Source organism: Molossus molossus, unplaced genomic scaffold (genome assembly GCF_014108415.1).
Source record: "Molossus molossus isolate mMolMol1 unplaced genomic scaffold, mMolMol1.p scaffold_m16_p_13, whole genome shotgun sequence".
Taxonomy (NCBI): domain Eukaryota; kingdom Metazoa; phylum Chordata; class Mammalia; order Chiroptera; family Molossidae; genus Molossus; species Molossus molossus.
In genome coordinates, this window is record NW_023425348.1 from 10,077,734 (window position 1) to 10,100,052 (window position 22,319).

At 54.0% G+C, this 22,319-nt stretch overlaps 1 protein-coding gene across 6 annotated transcripts in view; it reads right to left on the bottom strand.

The window, feature by feature from the left end:
* The window catches only part of SIK3 (SIK family kinase 3), a 280,202-nt gene that overhangs the window by 27,252 nt on the left and 230,631 nt on the right, over positions 1 to 22,319 (bottom strand). For 4 of the 6 annotated variants that reach the window (XM_036257871.1, XM_036257867.1, XM_036257869.1 and 1 more), the window contains exons 7-14: positions 14,435 to 14,553; positions 13,793 to 13,903; positions 12,930 to 13,073; positions 11,862 to 11,939; positions 11,641 to 11,750; positions 9,680 to 9,833; positions 9,316 to 9,471; positions 1,288 to 1,358 (exon numbers count right to left, since the gene is read on the bottom strand). In XM_036257871.1, the coding sequence (XP_036113764.1) occupies positions 1,288 to 1,358; positions 9,316 to 9,471; positions 9,680 to 9,833; positions 11,641 to 11,750; positions 11,862 to 11,939; positions 12,930 to 13,073; positions 13,793 to 13,903; positions 14,435 to 14,553 (943 nt within the window). The remainder of the gene's footprint in view (positions 1 to 1,287; positions 1,359 to 9,315; positions 9,472 to 9,679; positions 9,834 to 11,640; positions 11,751 to 11,861; positions 11,940 to 12,929; positions 13,074 to 13,792; positions 13,904 to 14,434; positions 14,554 to 22,319) is intronic. The other 2 variants (XM_036257870.1, XM_036257868.1) reach the window with 1 other exon arrangement.

A 22,319-nucleotide genomic window follows, 5' to 3' on the forward strand; every position in this document is an offset into this window, starting at 1 on the left:
GAAACCAACAGGCTCTTATAAAGTGTTCGTGTCATTTTAGCTAAAACACTTAACAGACTATAGAGTAATTAATGGCATGTAAACTTGGAAAAGAGTAAGCCATTAGTGGTCTAATATCTATTTGATAAAGACACCCAAAGTTTCCCCAGGAGCCCATAAAAAACATTTTATTTCAACTTCTCTCAAGGGGAAATCATATAATCTTGAAGAACACCTGTATTTCTGGGAAAACACATGCTAGATTCTGGTCAAAGCCCCTCCCCCCAAACAAGAACGCCACCTCCCACAAGGGGCAGGCACGAAGCTGAGGGCCATGCTACTGGAGCCCAGGGGAAACGCACGCACAGCGTGCCCAAGGGCCTCTGCTGCTCTCTGTGGATCGGCTTTGCTCGGCAAAGTTCCGCACAGCGGGTATTTGCATCTGCCCCTGGCCAGGCCCTGCAGTCCCTCCCCTCTCCTCTGCTGGAACTGGGGACGAAGCAGCACTCAGCAAATGGTGCAAGGGCATTCGTTCCCCTGGGGAGGAAGAGTCCATGCCAGAGGGCCGCGGCCAGACCAGCAGGGGCCCTGCGCCCCCACTTCTCTCTCCCCCACAGTGAGCAGCTCCTGCAGCAGGTGCAGGCTGGCATCTGGCGCAGTCAGAGCTGCAGACCAGCAGGGCCCTGCGCCCAGACCTCTCTCCCCCACAGTGAGCAGCTCCTGCAGTAGGTGCAGGCTGGCATCTGGCGCAGTCAGAGCTGCAGACCAGCAGGGCCCTGCGCCCAGACCTCTCTCCCCCACAGTGAGCAGCTCCTGCAGCAGGTGCAGGCTGGCATCTGGCGCAGTCAGAGCTGCAGACCAGCAGGGGCCCTGAGCCCAGACCTCTCTCTCCCACAGTGAGCAGCTCCTGCAGCAGGTGCAGGCTGGCATCTGGCGCAGTCAGAGCTGCAGACCAGCAGGGGCCCTGAGCCCAGACCTCTCTCCCCCACAGTGAGCAGCTCCTGCAGCAGGTGCAGGCTGGCATCTGGTGCAGTCAGAGCTGCAGTCTGAAGGCAGGAGACAAGGTGGTGGGAGGAGAGGAAAGTTCTCATAGTTACTGCTGTCACTTGGGGGACTTTTAATGGAACTTATGGAAATAAAACTTTCTGGGTAGTCTTCTGTGACTTCCACCGGGAGGAACATGCCACCTGGCTCGAGCAAAGAGACCGCACATGTTGAAGCTGCCCGGCAGCCCCTGGGGCAGAGGCGACCTTCCGCTGCTGGAGGGAGCTGCCCGGGCGCTCTGCAAGCTCCGCAGCTGCACGTTACCTCTGCACAGCCTCCTGATCCGGCTCGCCGTCCGAGCTCTCCTCGTCCACGGGGGTGACCGCCGGCACTGCCTGCGGGAGACAGAACACAGGCTGCAGCCGCGGCCTCTGCAGCAGCTGTTCGGGAGCTGCACTGGGCAGGTCTTCCGTCCAGTTGCTCATTCACAGAACTTTTCTCAGATCTCCGGGCGACACAGACTTTCATGCACCTTTCTATTTTTCCACTTTTATCTTGTTCAGGTGATTTTAATTTGGATTGCTTCCTCTTATTTATCTTCATTCATTCATTCATTCATTCATCCAGCACATTGCTGAGCACCTACTATGTTCCAGGATTAAATGTGAATTGACAGATACAGTCCTGGCCCTCATTTTATAGTCTAGTGCAGGACAGAGACAAATAAACAGACAATTTCAAACCAGCGGGACCGAGTCCTCCATGGTGCACCTGGGAATCGAGGAAGGTGTCCCGGAGGTGACCCCCCCCCCCGAGATCTGGACGATGAACAGGAGCTAGCCAAGCAGAGGGAAGGGTCAGAGCCTTGAGGTTTCCAGGCTGAGAGAAGAGAAGCCTGCAGGTGCCCGAGAACTGCACACACAGCCCAGCTCGCTGGCTGGCCTGAGAGAAGAGAGGCCTGCAGGTGCCCGAGAACTGCACACACAGCCCAGCTCGCTGGCCTGGCCTGAGAGAAGAGAGGCCTGCAGGTGCCCGAGAACTGCACACACAGCCCAGCTCGCTGGCCTGGCCTGAGAGAAGAGAGGCCTGCAGGTGCCCGAGAACTGCACACACAGCCCAGCTCGCTGGCTGGCCTGAGAGAAGAGAGGCCTGCAGGTGCCCGAGAACTGCACACGCAGCCCAGCTCGCTGGCTGGCCTGAGAGAAGAGAGGCCTGCAGGTGCCCGAGAACTGCACACACAGCCCAGCTCGCTGGCTGGCCTGAGAGAAGAGGAGGCCTGCAGGTGCCCGAGAACTGCACACACAGCCCAGCTCGCTGGCTGCCTGAGAGAAGAGAGGCCTGCAGGTGCCCGAGAACTGCACACGCAGCCAGCTCGCTGGCCGGCCTGAGAGAAGAGAGGCCTGCAGGTGCCCGAGAACTGCACACGCAGCCCAGCTCGCTGGCTGGCCTGAGAGAAGAGAGGCCTGCAGGTGCCCGAGAACTGCACACGCAGCCCAGCTCGCTGGCTGGCCTGAGAGAAGAGAGGCCTGCAGGTGCCCGAGAACTGCACACACAGCCCAGCTCGCTGGCCGGCCTGAGAGAAGAGAGGCCTGCAGGTGCCCGAGAACTGCACACGCAGCCCAGCTCGCTGGCCGGCCTGAGAGAAGAGAGGCCTGCAGGTGCCCGAGAACTGCACACACAGCCCAGCTCGCTGGCTGGCCTGAGAGAAGAGAGGCCTGCAGGTGCCCGAGAACTGCACACACAGCCCAGCTCGCTGGTTGGCCTGAGAGAAGAGAGGCCTGCAGGTGCCCGAGAACTGCACACACAGTCCAGCTCGCTGGTTGGCCTGAGAGAAGAGAGGCCTGCAGGGCCCGAGAACTGGCACACACAGCCCAGCTCGCTGGCTGGCCTGAGAGAAGAGAGGCCTGCAGGTGCCCGAGAACTGCACACACAGCCCAGCTCGCTGGCTGGCCTGAGAAGAAGAGAGGCCTGCAGGTGCTCGAGAACTGCACACACAGCCCAGCTCGCTGGCCGGCCTGAGAGAAGAGGCCTGCAGGTGCCCGAGAACTGCACACACAGCCCAGCTCGCTGGCTGGCCTGAGAGAAAGAGAGGCCTGCAGGTGCCCGAGAACTGCACGACACAGCCCAGCGTCGCTGGCTGGCCTGAGAGAAGAGAGGCCCTGCAGGTGCCCGAGAACTGCACACGCAGCCCAGCTCGCTGGCTGGCCTGAGAGAAGAGAGGCCTGCAGGTGCCCGAGAACTGCACACGCAGCCCAGCTCGCTGGCTGGCCTGAGAGAAGAGAGGCCTGCGGTGCCCGAGAACTGCACAGCAGCCCAGCTCGCTGGCTGGCCTGAGAGAAGAGAGGCCTGCAGGTGCCCGAGAACTGCACACGCAGCCCAGCTCGCTGGTCGGCCTGAGAGAAGAGAGGCCTGCAGGTGCCCGAGAACTGCACACACAGCCCAGCTCGCTGGCTGGCCTGAGAGAAGAGAGGCCTGCAGGTGCCCGAGAACTGCACACACAGCCCAGCTCGCTGGCCGGCCTGAGAGAAGAGAGGCCTGCAGGTGCCCGAGAACTGCACACACAGCCCAGCTCGCTGGCTGGCCTGAGAGAAAGAGGCCTGCAGGTGCCCGAGAACTGCACACACAGCCCAGCTCGCTGGCTGGCCTGAGAGAAGAGAGGCCTGCAGGTGCCCGAGAACTGCACACCAGCCCAGCTCGCTGGCTGGCCTGAGAGAAGAGAGGCCTGCAGGTGCCCGAGAACTGCACACGCAGCCCAGCTCGCTGGCTGGCCTGAGAGAAGAGAGGCCTGCAGGTGCCCGAGAACTGCACACGCAGCCCAGCTCGCTGGCTGGCCTGAGAGAAGAGAGGCCTGCAGGTGCCCGAGAACTGCACACACAGCCCAGCTCGCTGGTTGGCCTGAGAGAAGAGAGGCCTGCAGGTGCCCGAGAACTGCACACACAGCCCAGCTCGCTGGCCGGCCTGAGAGAAGAGAGGCCTGCAGGTGCCCGAGGAACTTGCACACACAGCCCAGCTCGCTGGGCTGGCCTGAGAGAAGAGAGGCCTGCAGGTGCCCGAGAACTGCACACGCAGCCCAGCTCGCTGGCCTGGCCTGAGAGAAGAGAGGCCTGCAGGTGCCCGAGAACTGCACACAGCAGCCCAGCTCGCTGGCTGGCCTGAGAGAAGAAGGCCTGCAGGTGCCAGAGAACTTGCACACACAGCCCAGCTCGCTGGCTGGCCTGAGAGAAGAGAGGCCTGCAGGTGCCCGAGAACTGCACACAGCAGCCCAGCTCGCTGGCTGGCCTGAGAGAAGAGAGGCCTGCAGAGTGCCCGAGAACTGCACACACAGGCCCAGCTCGTGGCTGCCTAGAGAGCCGCGGGCGCCGAGACTGCACACCAGTCCTCGCTGGTTGGCCTGAGAGAAGAGAGGCCTGCAGGTGCCCGAGAACTGCACACACAGCCCAGCTCGCTGGCCGGCCTGAGAGAAGAGAGGCCTGCAGGTGCCCGAGAACTGCACACACAGCCCAGCTCGCTGGTTGGCCTGAGAGAAGAGAGGCCTGCAGGTGCCCGAGAACTGCACACACAGCCCAGCTCGCTGGTTGGCCTGAGAGAAGAGAGGCCTGCAGGTGCCCGAGAACTTGCACACACAGCCCAGCTCGCTGGCTGGCCTGAGAGAAGAGAGGCCTGCAGGTGCCCGAGAACTGCACACGCAGCCCAGCTCGCTGGCTGGCCTGAGAGAAGAGAGGCCTGCAGGTGCCCGAGAACTGCACACGCAGCCCAGCTCGCTGGCTGGCCTGAGAGAAGAGAGGCCTGCAGGTGCCCGAGAACTGCACACACAGCCCAGCTCGCTGGTTGGCCTGAGAGAAGAGAGGCCTGCAGGTGCCCGAGAACTGCACACGCAGCCCAGCTCGCTGGCTGGCCTGAGAGAAGAGAGGCCTGCAGGTGCCCGAGAACTGCACACGCAGCCCAGCTCGCTGGTTGGCCTGAGAGAAGAGAGGCCTGCAGGTGCCCGAGAACTGCACACACAGCCCAGCTCGCTGGTTGGCCTGAGAGAAGAGAGGCCTGCAGGTGCCCGAGAACTGCACACACAGCCCAGCTCGCTGGCCGGCCTGAGAGAAGAGAGGCCTGCAGGTGCCCGAGAACTGCACACACAGCCCAGCTCGCTGGCCGGCCTGAGAGAAGAGAGGCCTGCAGGTGCCCGAGAACTGCACACACAGCCCAGCTCGCTGGCTGGTCTGAGAGAAGAGAGGCCTGCAGGTGCCCGAGAACTGCACACACAGCCCAGCTCGCTGGCCGGCCTGAGAGAAGAGAGGCCTGCAGGTGCCCGAGAACTGCACACACAGCCCAGCTCGCTGGCCGGCCTGAGAGAAGAGAGGCCTGCAGGTGCCCGAGAACTGCACACACAGCCCAGCTCGCTGGCTGGCCTGAGAGAAGAGAGGCCTGCAGGTGCCCGAGAACTGCACACGCAGCCCAGCTCGCTGGCTGGCCTGAGAGAAGAGAGGCCTGCAGGTGCCCGAGAACTGCACACGCAGCCCAGCTCGCTGGCTGGCCTGAGAGAAGAGAGGCCTGCAGGTGCCCGAGAACTGCACACGCAGCCCAGCTCGCTGGCGGGCCTGAGAGAAGAGAGGCCTGCAGGTGCCCGAGAACTGCACACGCAGCCCAGCTCGCTGGTTGGCCTGAGAGAAGAGAGGCCTGCAGGTGCCCGAGAACTGCACACGCAGCCCAGCTCGCTGGCCGGCCTGAGAGAAGAGAGGCCTGCAGGTGCCCGAGAACTGCACACACAGCCCAGCTCGCTGGCTGGCCTGAGAGAAGAGAGGCCTGCAGGTGCCCGAGAACTGCACACACAGCCCAGCTCGCTGGCCGGTCTGAGAGAAGAGAGGCCTGCAGGTGCCCGAGAACTGCACACGCAGCCCAGCTCGCTGGCTGGCCTGAGAGAAGAGAGGCCTGCAGGTGCCCGAGAACTGCACACACAGCCCAGCTCGCTGGCCGGCCTGAGAGAAGAGAGGCCTGCAGGTGCCCGAGAACTGCACACGCAGCCCAGCTCGCTGGCTGGCCTGAGAGAAGAGAGGCCTGCAGGTGCCCGAGAACTGCACACGCAGCCCAGCTCGCTGGCTGGCCTGAGAGAAGAGAGGCCTGCAGGTGCCCGAGAACTGCACACACAGCCCAGCTCGCTGGTTGGCCTGAGAGAAGAGAGGCCTGCAGGTGCCCGAGAACTGCACCCAGCCCAGCTCGCTGGTTGGCCTGAGAGAAGAGAGGCCTGCAGGTGCCCGAGAACTGCACACACAGCCCAGCTCGCTGGCCGGCCTGAGAGAAGAGAGGCCTGCAGGTGCCCGAGAACTGCACACACAGCCCAGCTCGCTGGTTGGCCTGAGAGAAGAGAGGCCTGCAGGTGCCCGAGAACTGCACACACAGCCCAGCTCGCTGGCTGGCCTGAGAGAAGAGAGGCCTGCAGGTGCCCGAGAACTTGCACACACAGCCCAGCTCGCTGGCTGGCCTGAGAGAAGAGAGGCCTGCAGGTGCCCGAGAACTGCACACGCAGCCCAGCTCGCTGGCTGGCCTGAGAGAAGAGAGGCCTGCAGGTGCCCGAGAACTGCACACGCAGCCCAGCTCGCTGGCTGGCCTGAGAGAAGAGAGGCCTGCAGGTGCCCGAGAACTGCACACACAGCCCAGCTCGCTGGTTGGCCTGAGAGAAGAGAGGCCTGCAGGTGCCCGAGAACTGCACACGCAGCCCAGCTCGCTGGCTGGCCTGAGAGAAGAGAGGCCTGCAGGTGCCCGAGAACTTGCACACGCAGCCCAGCTCGCTGGTTGGCCTGAGAGAAGAGAGGCCTGCAGGTGCCCGAGAACTGCACACACAGCCCAGCTCGCTGGTTGGCCTGAGAGAAGAGAGGCCTGCAGGTGCCCGAGAACTTGCACACACAGCCCAGCTCGCTGGCTGGCCTGAGAGAAGAGAGGCCTGCAGGTGCCCGAGAACTGCACACGCAGCCCAGCTCGCTGGCTGGCCTGAGAGAAGAGAGGCCTGCAGGTGCCCGAGAACTGCACACGCAGCCCAGCTCGCTGGCTGGCCTGTCTGCGGACGGCCTGTGCCGCACACTGATGCTCTCAGACCTCAGCACCTTGAGCTCCAGAATGGCATGATGGTTTTTTTTAAAGTACATTTTAGAACGTAGTATCTAATTGTGCAGTTTCAATTCAATGCCTTTTTATTTAAATCCTCACCCGAGCATATGTTTGATTTTAGAGACGAAGGGGAGCGGGGGAGGGGAGAAACATCGACTAACTGGTTGCCTCCTGTACACTCCCAGACCGGGGATCACACCTACAACCTAGGTGTGTGCCCTGACTGGAAGTCGAACCTGCAGCCTTTTAGTGTGCGGGACGATGCTCCCCCCGACCAAGCTCCTCGACCCAATGCTTTCCAACAGCTGTGCCCACCACAGGTGACCGTGGAAGGACCGCCCCACAGTGCGTGCGCCCCTGCGGCCCCACAGCTCCTCACGCTGCCTCACATCACCGGCCTCAGGCACTGGGGCAGAAGTCACACTTCAATTATTACCCAAGAACATTTTATGAAATAGATAATGATTATAAAACACAATTTTGGGATAACTCCATTGTTCAACTGTTTCTAGGTTTCCAGACCCCTTATCGGTCCGGGGAGGCCTGGAGTGAGCAGGGCTGGGCAGTGGCTGCGGTCGCAGGAGTGGACAGCTCCTGACGGCCTTGCAGGCCACATGACAACTTTACTCTGAGGAAGGGGCAGTGCGAGACCACCACAGGACTTCAAGCAGAGACACGATGTTACAAGACTCACATTTTAGAAAGCTAGTTTCCTCAAGCTGCACAGTGAGTTCTCTTAAGCTAGTGAGGTCACGGTGTTCATTCAGGCAAAGGATGACAGTGGCTCCGGGAAGGACAGAGGGTGGAGCGCAGCAGACGCTCACTTTACAGGCACTGGTAAATCATGTGATATGGGAATAAGGGAAAGGGAGGAGCTGAAGATAAGATCCACGTTCCCAGCTTGTAACCGGGAGAACGGCAGCATCAGTCACTTGGGGGGGGAAGGTTTTAGAGTCAGGAAGTTCCTTTTGGGACATGCTGAAGGAAACTGAGCGCCTGTGGGGTAGCCAACTGAGTCTGCGCAGGAGGCAGACAGATGTGTACGTATGTGGGTGTGGGTGTGTCTGTATCAGAAGAGCATGCTGGGCTGCAGGATCACCTGGTAACTGAAATTATGGGAGTGGACAAGGTCATCCAGAGTATGTAAAAAGAGACAGAAATAAGGCCTAAGATAGAACTCTGGGTTTCACCAACTTTAAGGAAAAGCAGAAAGGGAACCTGAAAAGAACAAAAGAAAATACTTCAAAGAGAAACAATCAACAGTGACTCATACAGTTGGGAGGTCTGAAAAGACAAAGTTAAAGACGTCCACTGGTCTACGAACAAAGCGTGTTCCTGATCGTAGCAGAAACAGGTGCGGTGGGCAGGAGCAGGTGGCTCCGCCTCCCCCAGCTGTGCGGGTCCCTCATCTCGCTCCGCCCCGAGGGCTCCTGCCGCCTGCGAGTCCGTGGTCTCCCCTCTGCCCTGAATCACTCGTGGTCTCTCACTATGATTCCAACACTTCACACACTGTAAGTTCAGTGAGGCCAAGAACTGTAAATATAATTTTTTCCCTTTGCCGACAGCACTGTTACTGAAGGCATGCCCCGTGGACCGGTGCCACTCACAAACTGCGGTGTCACTAATCCACGATAAGGTAAGTGCAGAAATAGAGTGAGATTTTAAAAATGTTTAAAAATCTTAAAAAATAGAAAGATTTTAAAGAGCTACGAATGTCATTACTATCCAATCATGCGGTACTGTGAGACTGAGTAAGCAAATGAATAAATGAATGACTTTACCTGTGACGGGAAAACCACAAGCAACAGACAGAACCCAGGGCTCGGGCGGGGCAAGCACCTTCGGGCACTGAGAGGCACTGAGACCGGAAGTGGCGGTGTTAACCAGGGGGAATTTGGGAACCAAGGTAAAAACAGTTATCAGGAGAAGACGCTGGGCGGCACTGCCCTGGGGCAGAGACAAGCCCAGAGGGTGGAGATGGGGAAGATGGGTGTGGTCAGGGGCGGGGCCTGCTGAGGGCGAGGCTCTCTGGGAGCAGGTCTCATTGGGGCATTAATTATTTGGTTAAGAAGAGAACTGAGCCAGAATTAAACCTGGACAATTCTATTAGCTTGAGAACAATGGGCACACACTGTGCACCATAAGGGAAGAAGAGGAAATTCAGACATTCAGGCTGGAGGTCCTGTTTTCTTCTCCTATGTCCACAACCTCACTATCAAAAGCCTCCGTGCGTTCGCTGGGCTCCCTGCTGCTACTCACTGGTGTCATGGTGACAAGCGGGGAGGGTCCCCGCGGGCGCTTCAGCAGCTGCTGGGCATGTAACTGGATATTGGCTCCTCCGTCCGATGCCCTCCGGCCAAGGGGACCCATTCCGTTCAGCAGCTGAAGGGGGGGCGGCTGTAGGAGGGACTGTTCCTGTCAGGAGTGGAGTGGGAAGAACAGGTTGGTGAGGTGGGGGAGGGTGGAGACTCAACAGTGGTCCTCTGAGCTACTGACGTTCAGGGACCCTTTGGTTGTGATGGAGACGAGAGGTCTCCCCTCTCACCCAGATGCTCTGCAGGAGAAATCGTCCTTCTCTCCAGGGAAACCCCTAAACCTGGGTAAGCCCCCTCCCATTGGGTACCTTGTACTCGAGCGGCCCCGCCGGCTGCAGAGGCTGCACGGGCAGCGGGCTGTGCACGAGGCTCATGTTGGGGGCCACCTGGAGGAGTGGGGCCTGCGGGCTGACCCCAGGGAAGCCAGGGAACAGCTTCTGCAGATCGTCCATGACTTCCATGCTGTGAGAAACAGGGCGACACGCGTCTGGTTACTATTCTTACTCAAAAGTGCTATGACCCAAAACTGATAAGGTCAGTACAATTTGTTCTATTATATATTTTTAACTTTTTCCCTAAAGTTGTATTTCTCTCTCAACCCTAGTGTGTGGAAGCTGGCTCTCTGCCACCACGGTCTGGAACTGGGGACTGCTCTTCTTCACCGACACTCGTGTCAAACCGGCAGTTCTAGCACCGTCCAGCTCCGGGCTGCGGAGTCCGGAGGTGAGCCCCCCACTCGAGCCATGGCTGCCTGAGGCAGCAACCCATTCCCCAGGGAAGGACACAATTCTTCCTTCGGTGCAGACAGGACAGAGTAGTGGGGATGGCAGGGCAGAGACGCAGCACAGGACACTTTAAAGGAAGAGGTCTTCCACTAGCAGAGCAGCAATGCAAACACGGTCTGGAGCCAGGATGTTCCCCTATTGCCAGTTGGAATGTAGGCCAAGAATGAGAAATATAAAGCAAGCAAATAAGCAAGCCTGGGGATGTTTTTCTGGAAATCACTTAGAGAAAAGAGGTATTTATAAAAAAGTAGCTTTGTCCCTAATTGAACTCTCAAGAGAACTCTTGACACAATCTAATCTTCTCTACTCAGTAAAAGAAATATACAGAAAAGACGTAAGGGTATTTTTAATGTTGAGAGTCTTAAAATGTAGAACAAAAAAGGAGAGAGCCGGTCTTCTAGGAATATATCCTAAGAATCCCGAAACACCAATCAGAAAGAATATATGCACCCCTATGTTCACAGCAGCACTATTTACAATAGCTAAGATCTGGAAACAGCCCAAGTGTCCATCAGTAGATGAGTGGATAAAAAAGCTGTGGTATGTGTACACAATGGAATACTATGCAGCTGTAAAAAAGATCAATTACTCTTTGAGACAGCATGGATGGACCTGTAGAGTATTATGCTAAGTGAAATAAGCCAGTCAGAGAAAGACAAGTATCACATGATCTCACTTAAATGTGGAATCTAATGCACAAAATAAACTGATGAACAAGAGGCATGGAAGAGACGGATGAATCTCACAGGGAAAAAGAAAGGTGGGGTGGGAAGAGATTAACCAAAGAACTTATACGCATATATGCATTACCCATGGACAGGATGGAAACCAGGTAGAGGAGGGTAATGGGAAAAAAAGGAGGGAGGGGAACATCTGTAATACTCTTTTCTCTACAAAATACTCTATCGCTGCAATAAAGATAAAATAAATACAATTAAAAAAGAAGGGAGAGCTGCCCTTCAGGCCGGCTCCCCAGTGTGAGGGCATCAGGAACATGCTGAAGGGCTATTTTGGGAAACTGTACTTATTCAGTGCTCTTTTCAATCCTTGTCCACTTCACCTAGTCTGTCACACACACAAATCGCACCTTCTCCTGGCCGCACCGCCCGGAAGAGTCCTGCAGCAGCTCGGGTGGCCAGCACCTTGAGAAGCTGCCAAGGGCGGTGGGCGCTGAGGGCACTTTCGTGTGCCTTAGACCAGAGACCCGTCTTTGTGGGCAGAGACGATCATCCTCTTCACCAAACTGCTGTGAGCGATGGCCATGATGGTGGTCACTGGCCCACCACGAGGGGCAGCTCTTTAATATTTTTAGCAAAGCAAATTGGTCTATCTGGGACCCTGAACTGGGTTAAGAACATGACTTGGCCACTGAATTAGATTTCATCTGGGAGATACAATGAAGTAGGAAAAATGCACCAACATAGCAGCTCAGCGGGTGGGAATGCTTGGCCCTGGCGTTAAGTCCCTGCCGGCCAGGTGCTCACCGTGGGTCAGCCACGCCCACCGTGTGCCTCCTCATGGACAAGTAGCGCACCAGTGCTTCCGGGGAAGGCTCCTCACCCTCGTCACTGTCCAAGTTCACTGTCCCATCCGGCTGAAGTGAAGGAAAACACAACTGAATTAGAAACTAGAATTAGAATCAGAAGGAAGGAAGGAAGCAAGACCACGGGAAAGAAAGTGCCTCCGCTGACAGGCTGCTACTTGCCTCCACGATCTGGTTCTCTGGGTTGATCAGCTGCACCTGGGGGACGCTGATGCTCATGGCGGCGCTGGCCTGCTCCGCCTGGAAAGAGCACACACCCCTTACACCCCTTACACACCACAGGAAGTGCAGTCTTTCAAAGTTGCCTTTTTTAAAATCCTCACCTGAGGATATGCTTTTATTGATTTTAGAGAGAAAGGGAGCAAGAGAGAGAGAGTGAGGAAGAAGGCACGGGGGACGGGGAGTGAGGAAGGAAGAAAGGGAAGGAGGGAGAGAGAGACATCAATCAGTTACCTCCCCATACACTCTCCTGACCGGGAATCAAACCCTTTTGATGTAGGGGACGATGCTCCAACCAACTGAGCCTCCCAGCCAGGGCTCAAAGTATTCTTGAGTGCTAAAGTCTGTTTCTACCTCTGAATCTTTGGTTCCTCTACCCGCAGAAGCTACATTAAGAAAGCATTTTTTGTTTGAGAGACAATAGCCTCAATGATTCGCTACTTCTTTAAAAAACAACAAAACTGCAACTACTGCTATCCATCTTGAGTACTTGAACACCTTTCCATCCTCTCTAAGAAAAGTTCAGATCTTTGCTTGATCTCTGACAAAAGAAGAGGTGACAGATGGATGAGACAGAGTTAAGAGCAGGTAATGCTCTTGACTTAGGAGTTTCTGAGCAGCCCGGCCGGTGTTGCTCAGTGGATTGAGCATTGTCCCATGGATTGAGTGGTCCCAGATCTATTCCCAGTCAGGGCACATGCCCAGGGTTGTGGGCTCCATCCCCAGTAGGGGGCGTGCAGGAGGCACCTGATAGAAGTTTCTCTCTCACTTGAATGTTTCTCTCTCTCTCTCCCTTCCTCTCTCTCTAAAAAAAAAATCAATAAAAACATATATATAAACAGTTCCTGAGAAGTGGCTAAGCACCCTCCAACCCTACCCACATGTCACCGGCCCTGAACCAGGCCATGGGAGCTATTGCCCACCTGGGTGTTGACTGGTGCCTGAAAGGCCATGGCCCGGGGCATGCTGGGAGGCGCTCCAGCACGCAGAGTTCATGTCTCTATTGCCCACCTGAGTGTTGACTGGTGCCTGAAAGGCCATGGCCCGGGGCATGCTGGGAGGCGCTCCGGCACGCAGGGCTTTGTGTCTCTTGTGTCGATCGCACAGCAGGCTGTAGATCGCACTGTAGTGGTCATAGGCATCTGACCGTAACGACTGCCAGGGGAGAGAGGAACAGAGCAGAGCCTGGTGAAGGGGCATGTCGGCGGCTACTCTGTCCACAGTGACTTTGTAAGACCAAAGCACCTTCTTTCCAAGGTCCACAGAAGGGCATAAGAACTGGAGGAAAACAAAAAGACCCAATCCTGATGGTCGCCAGATGGGGGTGGGGGGTGGGGATGAAAAAGGAGATGGGATTAAGAAGTACAGATTGGTGGCTACAAAACAGTCATGGGGCCCAGCTGGTGTGGCTCAGTGGCTGAGTGTCGACCTTGCACCAAGAGGTTGCTAGTTTGATTCCCGGTCAGGGTACATGCCCAGGCTGTGGGCCTGATCCCCAGCTGGGGGCGTGCAGGAGGCGGCCAACCGATGTTCTCTCTTATCGATGTCTCTATCTCTCTCTCTCTAAAATCAATAAAGAAAAAATTTTAAAAACATAGTCTGGGGATGTAAAATACACCATAGGGAATGTCGTCAATAATACTGTAATAACTCCGTATGGTGTCAGATGAGTACTAGACTTACTGGGGAAACACTTTGTTAGTTATATAAATATCTAATATACATCTGCAACTAATATAAGTGTGTGTCAACTTATAATTGAAAAAATTTTTTAATTATTTAAATAAAAAAGACCCAACATCCCAGGAAGAGGAAAAAGGCAGGACAGAGGAAACACGGCTACATCTCACTGTGCCCTCCATTCCTTCAGATACCTGTAGTGTCCGCTCTCTGTCCAGTCCCATGTCCTCCATGGCCAAGAGGACATCCTCATTCAAAAGGTCTACCTGTCTTTCTTCTTTCAGTTGTCGGCATTCAGCTATTAACTGTAACATAGAAAGGTGAGGCATCAAACCCCCAATAGCCACGCTAAGAGGACACATCACATACCCATGTCCTTACACATCAAACTGCTGTTCCATGTCCTCAGCTTGGGATATTTTGGGCCTCAGACAAAGCCCCGGGCACTCAGCTCTGAGCAGACGAGATCCCCATTTTCCTGAGCAACTGTGGGGTACCTGGGATGGCCATCATGGTTTGAATAAAGGTCTGCTACAGGAGCCACTGAACTATGCACACTATGACAAGGAGACATCCCCATGGTGGGTAATCTGTGGAACTGTGGCCTGTACTGTCTCAAAAGCCAAGAGGAGACTGATTTGGGGACAAGTAGTATGGAACTGGGATCACTATTCTCCAACAACTCTGCTGGTTTAAAATTGCTGCTTTCGCTCCTTGAGTCTCACACAACCATCTGTTCCCAGCGCTGCCTCATCTCGCCCTGGCCCGATCGCAATCTCATGCGTAGGAGATCCAGCAGTTCCGAGAAGAGTCCCCAAGGCAAGCGGTGTGCTCACCCTGTCAAAGTTGGGGTCCGCTTCCCCCAGCTTCATCCACTTGTGCTTGCAGATCTGCTCCATGGAGAGGCGCTTGCCAGGGTCCAGCACCAGCATGTGGCGGATCAAGTGCTCACACTCTGCAACAGAGAGTCCGCTGTAAACCGCGCAAGGGGGCGCCAGCGACGCCTCCTGAGGCAAGGAGCAGGGACAGTCAGCTCCTTGCTTTTCATTTGTCTCTGGCTCCTTGCTCCTCACCTACGTCACTGCTCACTTCAGACGGGCCGGGGCAGGGCAGGGTGGAAAGAGGTGGAGAGAAGGGAAAGTCCAATCTGGTTAACACCTTCACTAAGAGTCCGATTAGAAAAACTCTGGAGTCTGGCCGGTTTCTTAGTGGTTAAAGCGCTGGCCTGCAGGTCTCGGGTTTGATTCCTGGTCAAAGGCCCAAATCTGGGTTGCAGGTTTGAACACTGGCTCCGGTGGGGTTGTGCAGGAGGCAACCCAGTTGATGTGTCTCTTTCCCATCGATGTTTCTCTTTCTCTCTTTTCCTCCCTTCTACTTTATCTCTATCTAAAAATCAATGAAAAAATATCCTTGGGTGAGGATTAACAAAAAATAAAAATAAAAAAAAAGAAAGAAAAAGTCTGGGGATAATCCATTTATATTAAGTATGGCCCCATTTAACACAATTGATTGTCCTCAAACGAGATTCAGTATCTCATAAGGTCCTCGAAATAGTGACTTCTTTCCTCCTACAGGGATCACGCTGCGCACACAAAAGCTTTGGCTTCAGGGGACCCAAGCTCTCATCAGCACTCAGGGCGTCACACTCTGGGTTCCAGGCCGGGCAGGGGCGGCACCGGCGTCTCCTTCACACACCAGGACGCTCACGGCCTCACACGTCTCTGTGCTGCGGGAGTGTCCCAGGTGCAACTGGACTCCCAGCTACAGATTCACACCGACAGGCATTTCTCGCTGGGAGCTCACACTACCTAATATATTGCTGAACAAATAATGGATTCAAAATCAAAAACTTTGTATTTTGATTTTCAAAACCACCCTCGGTGTTTTCTCATCTGTAAACTGGCGGCACCGAGGAGGATGGGGATGTGCTGAGACGAAGGCGGTGACGATGGCGAGGACACACGCTCGCCACTTCCGAGCAACTGCGGCCATCTCGTCTACTGAGAGCAGGCTAGGAGGAAGGACGGCGCCGTCCCAGGTCACATGTGCGATCAGGTTTCAAACCACACGCATGCACGGCACAGAGCTGTGCGGGACCTACCTCCCGAGACGTTCTCTCGGCACCTGCATCCAGGACACGGCCACCTCTCACTGAGACCATAAGGTCTCCCGCGCGGCTCTCCTGCCTCCACGCTTGCTCCACAGATGAGCGAAGGGCCTATTTCTAAGACACAAATCTGGGCACGTTGCCACCTTGCCTACGATTCTCCAAACGCTTCCGTAACCCTCAGAATAAACTCTCAAGTCCGCCTGCAGCCTGCAGCCCCGGTCTGTGACCACACCCCGCCGCCCCGCACCGCACTGGGCCCAGCGGCACATGCTTCACACCCCAGCGCCGGCCTCTGCACCTGCCGTCTCCTGCAGCTGCAATGGCTGCTCCTCGGACCTTCGCACGGCTGGCTCCCTGTCATCTGGGTAAGAGCTAATGTCACTTCCTCAGACGCTCTTTGACGGCCACCTCGACACAGCCTCCAGTCACTCAGTGGTGCATCACACCACTTTCCGCACATCAATGACCTGTTCGTGAAACCATCTTGTTTTTCATGTACCTGCCTGGCGCCTAACTGCCCGCACCCCCGCCACCGCGACAGTGGAAGGTCCATGCCCCCTGCTGTCTCCAGGACCAAGCTCCACCACCAAGGCGGTGCCCCTCCTGCAGCAGCTCCACACAGCCACTGGGCACGTGAAGAACATTCACCGACCACTGTAACCAAACAAGCTCCACCAAGGCGGTGCCCCTCCTGCAGGAGCTCCACACAGCCACTGGGTGCGCGAAGGACATTCACCGACCACTGTAACCAAACAAGCTCCACCAAGGCGGTGCCCCTCCTGCAGGAGCTCCACACAGCCACTGGGCACGTGAAGAACATTCACCGACCACTGTAACCAAACAAGCTCCACCAAGGCGGTGCCCCTCCTGCAGGAGCTCCACACAGCCACTGGGCGCGCGAAGAACATTCACCGACCACTGTAACCAAACAAGCTCCACCACCAAGGCGGTGCCCCTCCTGCAGCAGCTCCACACAGCCACTGGGCGCGCGAAGGACATTCACCGACCACTGTAACCAAACAAGCTCCACCAAGGCGGTGCCGCTCCTGCAGGAGCTCCACACAGCCACTGGGCGCGCGAAGGACATTCACCGACCACTGTAACCAAACAAGCTCCACCACCAAGGCGGTGCCCCTCCTGCAGGAGCTCCACACAGCCACTGGGCGCGCGAAGGACATTCACCGACCACTGTAACCAAACAAGCTCCACCAAGGCGGTGCCCCTCCTGCAGGAGCTCCACACAGCCACTGGGCGCGCGAAGGACATTCACCGACCACTGTAACCAAACAAGCTCCACCAAGGCGGTGCCCCTCCTGCAGGAGCTCCACACAGCCACTGGGCGCGCGAAGGACATTCACCGACCACTGTAACCAAACAAGCTCCACCACCAAGGCGGTGCCCCTCCTGCAGGAGCTCCACACAGCCACTGGGTGCGCGAAGGACATTCACCGACCACTGTAACCAAACAAGCTCCACCAAGGCGGTGCCCCACCTGCAGCAGCTCCACACAGCCACTGGGTGCGCGAAGGACATTCACCGACCACTGTAACCAAACAAGCTCCACCAAGGCGGTGCCCCACCTGCAGCAGCTCCACACAGCCACTGGGCGCGCGAAGAACATTCACCGACCACTGTAACCAAACAAGCTCCACCAAGGCGGTGCCCCTCCTGCAGGAGCTCCACACAGCCACTGGGCGCGCGAAGGACATTCACCGACCACTGTAACCAAACAAGCTCCACCAAGGCGGTGCCCCTCCTGCAGGAGCTCCACACAGCCACTGGGTGCGCGAAGAACATTCACCGACCACTGTAACCAAACAAGCTCCACCAAGGCGGTGCCCCTCCTGCAGCAGCTCCACACAGCCACTGGGTGCGCGAAGGACATTCACCGACCACTGTAACCAAACAAGCTCCACCACCAAGGCGGTGCCCCTCCTGCAGCAGCTCCACACAGCCACTGGGTGCGCGAAGGACATTCACCGACCACTGTAACCAAACAAGCTCCACCACCAAGGCGGTGCCCCTCCTGCAGCAGCTCCACACAGCCACTGGGCGCGCGAAGGACATTCACCGACCACTGTAACCAAACAAGCTCCACCAAGGCGGTGCCCCTCCTGCAGGAGCTCCACACAGCCACTGGGTGCGCGAAGAACATTCACCGACCACTGTAACCAAACAAGCTCCACCAAGGCGGTGCCCCTCCTGCAGCAGCTCCACACAGCCACTGGGCGCGCGAAGGACATTCACCAACCGCTGTAACCAAACAAGTTGGTATTTGTGAAAATGCTTTTTAAAACTATAAACTTCTATAAGTTATAGGTCTAAAATTTTCTGTTTCTATTTCATTACAGCTGTCCTGAAAACAAAACTAGCCAGTGACACTAACAAAAATAAAGTGTTGCTAATTTTACAAGGCTCTTTATATATCAGGCACTGGGATTACCAACTTTATTTCATTTAATCTCCACAACAACTTTAAACTAGACACTATTATCAGCACCATCTACAAGAGCAGAAGAAACAAGCTAATGGACGCACCGCAGCGCAGCAGCGCAGCGGGCCTGGAGCATGCCCCGCCACCCGTCCCGCCTCCCCACTGCGTGCTGACCGTGCGCGTCTCCAGGGTGAACTCGGCTCCGCGGCCCCACCATCCCCACAGCATTTGGCAGACACGACTCTATATCACCATCTTGAAAGAAACACTAAGAGAAATTAAGGCAAAATACTCCTAATTAATACTATCTACAATATTAAGCTTCTATTAAAATTATGTTCCCAGAGTAGCAAGAAGAGAACCCACAAATATAACATCTGAATAGGTTATAAATATTGACACACACCTTTATGGTTTGCAATTACTTGAGGGAAAAAGTGTTCTTAATTTAGAAAGTTACTAAAGCTAAAGACACCTGTGTAGAGTCTAAAGAACAGGGTAGTCCCAGAGACGTGGAAGTGGGGTACAGACTGGCAATCCCCAGAAGAAGTGGGGGGGAGATAAACCACAGAACTTATATGCATGTGTGCATGAACAATGGACATGGACAGCAAAGCTCGGGACAGGGCGGGGAGGGAGGGAGAGGAGGGTAACAACAGGGGAAAAAGGAGAAACATCTGTAACAGGAAGGGAGGGAGGGAGAGAGGGAAGAAAGACGGGAGGGGAGGAGAGGGAAGGGGAGAGGGAGGAAGGGAGAGAGGGAGGGAGGCAGGGAGGGAAGGAAGACCCCTGTGTAGGGGAGAAGGCCTGGGCGATTCCAAATGTGACATTGTTGTCAGGACCCCTAGATGGCGCTCCTGTTCTCTTTGGGTTTCCATGCAGCATTTAGTGCAAAAAGGTCACCATATTGGTCCTGATTCAACAACCAAAGCAGAATCACAGAATCACATTCAGTGACAAGCTTGATTTAAAACAGAGATTTGTTTTAAAGACAATTTCCTTAAATACAAAATAAATCACCACCACCACGGTATATCCTGATTACAAGACATATGTAGTTCAATCGCAGGATCTTGAATTTCTATCTAGTCATCTGTAACCATTTTTTTGGTCTCAGATGGCTTGAAAAGCCTCCAGAAAAATGCAAATAAGAATTTATACACAGCCACAGCAATCAAACAAGAAGAAAAATAAAAGGCATCCAAGTTGGAAAGGTGGAAGTAAAACTGTCATTATTCACAGATGATATAATATTGTGCACAGAAAACCCTAAAAATTGACGGCATTCTTATATATCAGTAATGAACTCACAGAAAGAGAAACTAAAAGAACAATCCCATTTATCATTGCGGCAAAAATAATTAAGATACCTAGGAATAGACTTAACTAAGGAGGTAAAAGACCTGTACTCAGAAAACTACAGGACATTGAAAAAAGAAATAGAGGAGGATGTAAACAAGTGGAAGCATACGCTGTATTCATGGATTGGAAGAATTAATATCATTAAAATGTTCATATTACCCAAAACAATCCAAAGGTTCAATGCAATCCCCATTAAAATACCAACGACATATTTCATTGATCTAGAACAAATACTCCAAAAATTTATATGGAACCAAACAAGACCCCGAATAGCCACAGCAATCACGAGAAAGAAGAACAAAGTAGGAGGGATCACAATACTGGATATCAGGTTATACTATAAAGCTATTTTAATCAAAACAGCCTGGTACTGGCACAAGGACAGGCACACAGATGAAAGACAGTCTCTTCAATAAACGGTGCTAGGAAAACTGGACAGGTACATGCAAAATAATGAAATGAGACCACCAACTTACACCACACACAAGAATAAACTCAAAATGGATAAAAGACTTAAACGTAAATCATGAAACCATAAAAATCCTAGAAGAAACCAAAGGCAGCAAAATCTCAGACATCTCAAGTAGCTGAATTTCCAATGATACATAGCCTAGGGCAAGAGAACAAAGGAAAAAAATAAACAAATGAACCACATCAAACTAAGAAGCTTTACACAACAAAAGAAACCGTCAACAAAATGAAAAGGGATCCCACTCTCTGGGAGAACATATTTGCCAACAATACATAGAATAAGGGGTTAATTCCCAAAATATATAGAGTACTCACACAACTCAACAAAAGGAAGACAAACAATTCAATTAAAAAATGAGCAGAGAACCTAAATAGACACCTCTCCAAACAGGACATACAAATGGCCTACACATATGAAAAAATGCTCAAAGTCACTAATCATCAGAGAGATGTAAGTTAAAAAGACTATGGGGTATCACCTCACACCTGTCAGAATGGCCGCCATCAACAAATCATCAAACAACAAGTGTTGGCGAGGGTGTGGAGAAAAGGGGACTCTAGTGCACTGCTGGTGGGAATGCAGACTGGTGCAGCCACTATGGAGAACAATACAGTGTTTCCTCAAAAATTAAACTGCCATTTGATCCAGTGATCCCACTTCTAGGAATATACCCTAAGAAGCCTGAAACACCAATCAGGAAGAATATTGTCCGATGGCCTGGGGACTGGCGCCAGGCAAAGTGCTCGACCATTGTCTCCTTGCTCAGCCTTGCCTCCCACCCTGAACGGCCTGCCTCTTTGTAGATTAACTCCCATCTTGCTCTTATCGATCCACATTCCAGAGGCTCCATGCATAGCCCCCGCAGGGCCAAACCCTAAGGGACAAATTCCAGCTGCAACAGGCAGATATAAAAGACACGAGCCCCTACATTGAGCGCGGCTTCTAGGACTCGACCCCCGGAGTCTGTGAACCCGCCCGGAGTGCACCCAATAAAGCCTGATCCCTGTTTATTCGGCTGATTGGCTCTCCAGTCTCTTCTCTGTTTTATTCGGCGGCGCCCCCGATTCCTTACAAATATGTGTACCCCCATGTTCATAGGGGGTATTTCCTTACTGACCTTCTCTGAGCCTCTACAGCAGTGGTTCTCAACCTTCCTAATGCCGCGACCCTTTAATCCAGCTCCTCATGTTGTCTGTGGGCGCATCTGCACGTGGGTGGACCCGCCTGGAGACGGACAGAGGAGCCGTGTCTCGGTTCCTAAGACCATCGGAAACATGTGTTTTCCGATGGTCTTAGGCGACCCCTGTGAAAGGGTCATTCGACCACCAAAGGGGTCGCGACCCACAGGTTGAGAACCGCTGCTCTACAGACTAACCTGTAAATCAGATTACCAGCTGAGGACCTATCTGCATGTGGGCTTAGCTACAGCATCAAGGTTATGATATAACAAACCAAGACTTCTGGCAGGTAAGTATTCTTCATAAATTCTGTGGCTTTAACTAAAAGTGTTAATAATATATCTTTAGTGTGTTAAGACAGTAAGAGTGAAAAACACACAGAAAAGACTAAAAAGCAAAATAAGGAAGAAAGGAATGAAAGATTAAAAGAACAATTCTTGAAATATATGATTTAATAATAAATACTAATATTTACTGAGCACTCATATGGTAGACAGAGTGCTAAGCTTTTGTTTTAAGATTTTTGAATGGATTTTTAGAGCGAGAGGAAGAGGAGGTGGGAGGAGAAAGAGTGAGAACCTGACGTGAGAGCCGCACGTGGGTCTGAGCGAGCCCACCGTCTGGGCCGGGTCCTGACCACGGGGACCGGACCGGCAACCTTTCGCTCCATGGGACAATGCCCAACCAACCAGCCACAGCGGCCAGGGCAGAGTGCTAAACCTTTTAAGTTCATTTAAGCATTTAATTGATAAACCAACTTCTATAATTTACTATATTAATGTTATAGAAAAAGAAATTAAAAATCAGAGAAGTGAAGAAACTTGACCGGGATATAAATTCTGGCCAGTCTTACTCCAAAGCTAGAGTTCTTAATCCATATAGTACCTAAAATAAATTAATTATTGATATTTAAATAGTAGCCAGCATATCTTAATAAAAAAAATCAAATCCATCTTATTCCTCCTCTGACAGATCAAACGCCACGCAACCGCCACAGATTTCGTCGTGGTAATGTCACTTCCAAGCCAAATCTCAAACTGGGCTGTGCGAACGCCCGGTCAGGAGGCTGAGCGAGCTGGAAAGCGGCACTGAGGGAGGAGAGAAGCTGGACTAAGGCGGACGAGGACGAAGTGCACCCCGAGGAGAGGACTTGGTTTCTCCTGGC